A 6,927-nucleotide genomic window follows, 5' to 3' on the forward strand; every position below is an offset into this window, starting at 1 on the left:
TCTATTCTCTCATACCCGCTGCTCAGAGGTGACCTGTGCCTGGTGATATAAGGCCATGTCAAACCCAGATTTGATGAATATGCTTCACCTCAAAAATCTATGAACCTAAATACAGCATGATACTGTCTTCCATCTGTGACAGTTAACCAAACACTGCAAATTAACATTTTGCATGTGGGGGGGCAGGTTGCAGCACTTCCATTTGCATGTGAAGTAACATTTTAAAACAAAACTTGTAAATACGTGAGGTAGATGACCAAGACACAAAGTGCACACTGTAAAAATACCGTTAGGTACATAAAAAAACAGGAATTTCAGTTGAAGGCTTTGTAATGAGTTCCTCTAATTAAGCCTTTTCTTCCCATCCAAATTCAGATACAATACATTTTGAGTCACCAAAAGTCCCACGTATTCCCCAGAAACAACTCAGCTCTCAGGCTCTATATAAAAACAATACAATTGTCGCCCTTACACTGTTTTAACTCAATACGCCACAGGTAGAAACTTCCGAAATCACTACTACATGATCTTATTACAAACAACGTTCCATACTTATAACAGCTTCTACTTTACTCCAACGATTGTAACAGCAACTTTATCCCAAGATGCTCAATACTGAGAAAACGGTCAGTAAAACACACACGGTTTAGGGCTTTGATTCTTCATGCAGCTAAATTAGTTTTTTAAAGCGGGTATCGAGAGTACATAATAGTGCAAGAAAACACATGGAAGAAAAAGCACTGCGATTAATCATTTCCCAAAGATACAATTACAGTTCTCAAGACAGAACGCAACGTAACCCACATGGCATAAGAATACTCCATGCCCAACACCATTCTGTTTTGTAAACAAACCTCTCCTACCCCTACATGGGAAAAGGAATAAACAGTCTACAGCCTCACCTGCCCTTTAATAACCGGCTCAGAAAATATCTCGATACCATACTTCATTTCGTTCAGTTCATCAATATTCAGAAAAGCAGAAGCCAAGACTGTAAAGAAAGAAACCAATAATACAAAAGGTACTGCAAACCCCATATTTGTAAATCCTTAGATGACTGCCGAAAAAGCTCCGTCCTTTTCTCTTCAACTCGTTGCCATTATTGAAAATAGTTTGTCCCACAACTTTAAACGCACCGATTGGCCAGTGTAATGTCTCTTGTATCTCGATTAGTTTGAGTTTCTGCCAATCATGCCAGTACCACTGATCGGCTGACGGGTATGTTGTGGCTCACGTTTTACGCCCTCTTTATTTGCGATTGGTACGAGTCAGACTTTAATTAACCAATCCCGCGAAATAACCCGACTGACAGGAGGATGAAGCGAGTTAAAACCTTTTGGAATGTAGGTGCTGAATATCAAGTATGAAAATGTACAGGTCCGTCCGTAGAAATTCATCAGTTTTTAACCAAGTGGTTGTAGGTACTGTCTTTGGTCATTAGTCAGAGTGTACAGGTGTTAGCTGTACAAATTTGGCAGTATTTGTACACAGTTGTGAAGAACTTGGAGAACAATCAGCGCTAATGCGATAAGTGTGTGAATGTGTCTGTCTATAGTTGTACAACATTGAATATAGCTGTATGTGTATTATATGCATTTATACGTAAATATATAAATGATGCTGTGTGATGCAACTCTGTTGCAAACATAACGCTCTACAACAAAGGTGTTTGTTCCAAGACTTTTTAAATTGATTTTGTGAAAAGCCGAAAAGACAAACAAAACTGTATGCTTATTGAATAATCATATTGCTTGCTATTGTTTCTTTACTTTTCGGCTGTGGCTGGAAAAAGTCAGTCCACCTACCTGGTTACCAAACAATAAATAAATATCGCTTGTCAATAATACCATGGCGTTCGTTTAAGTAGTTTATTACACACAAACATATCAGGATGGATGACTGGAACGTTAAATTTACACAAACGAACTCATTAACCGTTACACACATAGATACTTCCACTCCAGCTGCTCACTCAAAATGGCACTTTAGCTTGCACCTGCTCAATACTTATATGCACATGCCCGTAGACTGCAATAGCTCTTAAAGATACAATATGCACTGTGATCTACATCCTCCCTCTTTGACTTTTCTGTTCTGCAGTTCCAAATTGACAATTGGATAAGCATGCAGATTATGCAAATATATACAAACAACAACAACCATGTCCAGGTTGCTGCATATTTAGGATTAGGTCTTGAGATATGACCTGATCTTGTAATATAATTACAACTAGGTTTAGCAACAGGGTCAGTCACTGGAGAATGTTCTTCGGGATTTTCAGGGATGCTTTCAGGAGCAGATGAAATGTTCTCTGAAACAGGGACACTGGACAAATCACTCTGTGAATTAGAGTCTCTATTATAAACAGGATGTTGTAACACTGGCTTGGACACTGGTAATAAATGTTTCCGATTCCGCCTAAATTCCACACTTTTTAGATCGATATACAATCTCGGTTCTTCACACTAATGTCTATTCGGTCAAATCCTTTTGCTGTCTGCATCCTCTCTATCTCTACTTCTTTTAATAGATTCAGAGGCTTGCTGGTTTTAACATAGTAGAACGTTTGGGACAAATGCTTCTTTAGGAGTCGAGCTTTACTGCTTTGCTGTTTGTAGCACTTGGAACTAACAAATTCTTACTGATTGGTAGTGTGGTTCTGGTTTGTCTCGACATTAAGCTCTAGGCAGGTGAAACAAGTGGATTGTCACAAGGAATGTTTTTGAGATTAAGCAGATTAAGAAAAATATCAGTATTGTCACGTTAAGACTTTTCCAACTGCTGTTTTGCACTTTGAACTCCACTTTCAGCCAGGCCATTCCATTGTAGGTATTTAAGACTACTTGTAACATAAATAAAGTCCCACATTTCAGCAAATCTTGTAAACTGTGTGCCATTGTCAGAAACGACTTTGTGTGGACTACCATCGAACCAATTTGAATAAGAGTCTACTAACACCAAGTAATGTTGATCATTCCATTCAAAAATATCTGTAGCTACTGTCGACCAAAGTAGTTCAGGAATCTGGCCTAGCTGAAGTGGTTTAGTACTATTATAAACAGAACAAGCTGAAAGTTCTTTCTCAATATCTTTTGACATAGAAGGCCAAAATACTAGTCCTCTCACTCTTCTTTTGGTAGAATCCGTTCCTGGATGGCCATGACGCAATATTTTAATATACTCTTGTTGCAAGGAATTTGGAACAACCAGTTTTGGACCTTTCATGATGATACCATCTTCCATCAAAATCTCGTCTCTGTAAGGAAAATACTGCTGCACATCTGGTGGTATATAAGATTGCTTTGACGGCAATCATCGACTGATAAAGTACTTGAGCTTCTAGAGAATCGTCTCTGAAGCTGTGTGAGTTCTAAGCTTATCAAGATGAGTTGAAGAAAAAATTCTCACTTCCATGACTTCAAAATCAGGTTTCTCATTTTCATGCTGTTCAGTGTTTTTTTCTGGGTGATCTGGAATAAGTATCAGCAAAATAGAGAAGATTGCCTTTTGTGTAAACCAAATGAAAATTGTACTTTTGCAATTTCAACATAATGCGTTGCAATCTCACAGGAGCTTTGTGTACAGGCTTTTTTCAAAATAGTGACTAAAGATTGGTGGTCGGTCTCAATTTGAATAGATCGGACATCAATATAATCATGGAAATTTGCACATGTAAACACAATTGCCAAGAAGTCTTTCTCTATTTGAGCATACTGCATCTTGGTTTGGGTTAGAGTTCTAGATGCAAAGGCTACTGATCTGCCCTCTTGAAGAATGACTGTACCAAAACCAAATTTCAAAACATCACAAGAAAGAGTTACAGGTTTGTAAACATCATTATTTATTATTATTTATTTACATTTGTTTACTGGGAAATTCCAACTGGACCCAGGTCCTTTTTCAGTGGAGGCCCTGGGAGAAAAGCTCCACAAGTAAATAAAATCTTGTAATGGAGAATGTTACAATAGTAGTTGAATTACAGTAAAAACCTTGACATGCAGAGTACAAAAAACAATAGTAGAATACAGAACATACAATGGGTAATGAATATTAGACTGATATTAATTTGAGTTGATAAAATGATGATAACTAGCACTGTACTAAGAGGCTGGGAGGTTTGTTAGTCAGGGTTTTAGCAAAGGCAGAGTCAGCGCATTTTTAGGTGGGATTTCAGAGTTGTTTTGAATAGACTGCATGATGGTAACTTGGTTATTGAGGTAGGGAGGATGTTCCATAGTTTAGAAGTGACACAAGAGAATAGAAATTTTCTTGCTAAGTTTTTGGGTTTGGTGGTGAGAAGTAGATTTTTGCTGTTGGATCTTAGGGGTCTGGAAGAGGAGTATGGTTGAAGAAGGTTTTGGAGTGATGGGATCTTATGGGGCTGGTTTATTCATTTGTATACAAGTGATAGTTGATTCAGGTCAATAAGCTGAGCGAGTTCAATCCAATCAAGTTCCCTAAGTGAGTTACAGTGGTTGCTGCAGTAGGATGCACCTTTTGCAAATTTAACAATTCTATTGTAACAGGCTTATAGTCTTTTTAGGTCAGTCTGTCTAGGGTTGGTGAGTATGGGAGAAGCATAGAATAGGGTGAAGATTAGCTGGTAGTTGGCAATAGCATTCCTGGCTGTCTTGGTTAGGTATTGTTTCTATATAGTGCCCCAAGTTTTTTTTATGATTTTTTTTATGGTAAGAGATATGTGAAGGTCGAATTTGAGATTGTTTTTAATCTCCACACCTAGAAGTTTGGTGTGATCTGATGGATAGATGATGGTGTTGTCCTTGCCATGAATGTTGAAGAGGGCGGTAGACTGGTTAGATTTAGAGGGTTGAAAGATAAGAAGTTTGGTTTTGTTGGGACTGAGCAGATGTTGAGCACTGGAAAGTCAGTTTTCTACAGATGTGAATGACCTGTGTGAGTGTTTGGACATCTGATAGAGTGGGAGCAGAGCAGATGAGGGTGGAGTCATCTGTATATTGTATGAGTGTGGCATGTCTGGTGGCGGTATAAAGGTTGTTGAAAAGAGAGAATAGTAGGGGGCCAAGGATGGAACCTTGGGGACCCCCAGAAGAAACTGGGAGATGAGAGGATAGCTATTCTTGCCAAACAACAGATTACTGTCGGCCAGAGAGAGAGCTGTAGAACCAGTTGGTGGCAGAGTGGGAAAAGGAGAGATTAGTGAGAATAGAGAGAAGTATATTGTGAGATACCATATCAAAAGCCTTTGATAGGTCCAGAAATATAGCAAAGGAGAATAGGCAATTGTTTTTATGATGTAGGATTGTGTCAGTAAAGGAGACCAAGGTGGTGGTGGTGCTGTGATATGGCCTGAAGCCATGTTGGGTTTTGGAGAGGAGATTATGAGTTAAGAGAAAACTTAATACCAGAGAGTTAATACATTTCTCAAGAATCTTGGAGAATGGTGAGAGGATGGCAGTGGGGCGGTAGTTGGAAAGGTCAGTGGAGGAGCCACCTTTGTGTAGGGGAAAAATGTGTGAAATTTTCCATAGAGTAGGCACATAGCTTTCTGATATGGAGCAGTTAATCAATATGGAGACAGTATAGGCTAGGGTGTTTGCTGCTATTTTTAAGTATTCTGAAAGTAGGTTGTCAGCTACGAGTTTAGTGGGCTTAAGTTTTGTAAGAAGTTTTTTTTTTATATAGGAGGTGGGTACTGCAGAGAAAGAGAAGGAGGGGGATGGGGGTTGTGGTTGTGTGGGGAGTACAGGATGAGGACTGTAGCTGTTTGGCTAGTAATAGAATAGTTTCAGTGAAATGTTTGTTGAAAGAGTCAGCTATACTGCTGAAGGTGGAGAGGATGGTAGCTGGGGGGTGCATAGTTTACCTGGGTAGAGTATAGAGTTTATTGAGGACCAGATTTGCATAGGATTATGATGGGAAGAGTTTAGGCTTGACTGATAGTAAAGGGCTTTATCAGTTTTTATTTGATTTTTTACCTTGTTACGCAATTCAAGGAAAGATTGCCTGGCTGAGAGTGTTTTTGTTTGGGGCCAGAGTTTCCATGCTTTGTCCTGAATTTTTATTAGTCCCCGGGTAGGTTTATGAAGCCAGGGGGAGATTTTAGTTCTGAAACTGGCATATCTTTGGGGAGCATGTATATTTAGGATGCTGAGGAAGGTGGACTTGAAATAGTGGACAGCTTTATCAAGATTGAGGTATTTTAGTGGTGTCCAGTTATGGTTTTGGAGAGAAGAGTTGAAGGAATGGGGATTAAAATTTGTTGTATTACGGATTTGTCTATGGATAACTGGATTGTTATTTTTTACATGGTGTTTTAGAAGAAAAATTGGGGTATGGTCACTGAAGCTGTCAGGTAGACAGCCTATAGTATAAGAGTGGGAACGTTGTTGGCCAGTATTCAATCAAGGATTGTATTGTTATTGGGGGTTTTATTTATATGGGTGGGAGATTGTATTAGTTGGGAAAAAACATGTAGATTTAGGTGAATGGTTGGGTGGTCGCTCTTACAGGATGACCAGTTTATGTTAAAGTCACAGAGGATGATGGTTTCTTGGGGGAGAGAGACTGACCCAATTTAGGAGATTTTCTAGAATAGGAGTATTCTGGCCTGGGGGAAAATAGCAGCCAATGGTGTTTATGCTTTTATTTGGGTTTAGTTTGAGGTTGGCATATAAGATTTCTTCCTTGCCAATCAGGGGTGCTGAAATATTAATATTTTGAATGTGGAGGTAGTGTTTGTACATGAGTGCTATGCCACCTCCTTTCTTAGATAGTCAATTTTTGCGAAGGATGCTATAGCCGGAGGTGGTGAAATTCCTCACTTTTGAAGTTGGGTTTAAGCCAGGTTTCTGTTAAGATGATGATGTCAGGGGAGTAGGTTTTTATGGTGGCGTGCAGATCTTGGGTTTTATTACATATGCTTATAATGTTTAGGCACAGGATGAG

General features: G+C 39.1%; 1 protein-coding gene across 2 annotated transcripts in view; it reads right to left on the reverse strand.

Annotated features, from left to right (window-relative positions):
* The window catches only part of OS9 (OS9 endoplasmic reticulum lectin), a 1,402,051-nt gene extending 1,400,889 nt beyond the window's left edge, over positions 1-1,162 (reverse strand). Inside the window, exon 1 of one of the 2 annotated variants that reach the window (XM_044083591.1) lies at positions 903-1,162. In XM_044083591.1, coding sequence (XP_043939526.1) covers positions 903-1,037 — 135 coding nt within the window. In that variant the 5' untranslated portion in view covers positions 1,038-1,162. The remainder of the gene's footprint in view (positions 1-902) is intronic. The other variant, XM_044083590.1, reaches the window with a different exon arrangement.
* Positions 1,163-6,927: the final 5,765 nt, after the last annotated feature.

Source organism: Protopterus annectens, chromosome 9.part0 (genome assembly GCF_019279795.1).
Source record: "Protopterus annectens isolate FY-2018-M chromosome 9.part0, PAN1.0, whole genome shotgun sequence".
Taxonomy (NCBI): Eukaryota; Metazoa; Chordata; order Ceratodontiformes; family Protopteridae; genus Protopterus; species Protopterus annectens.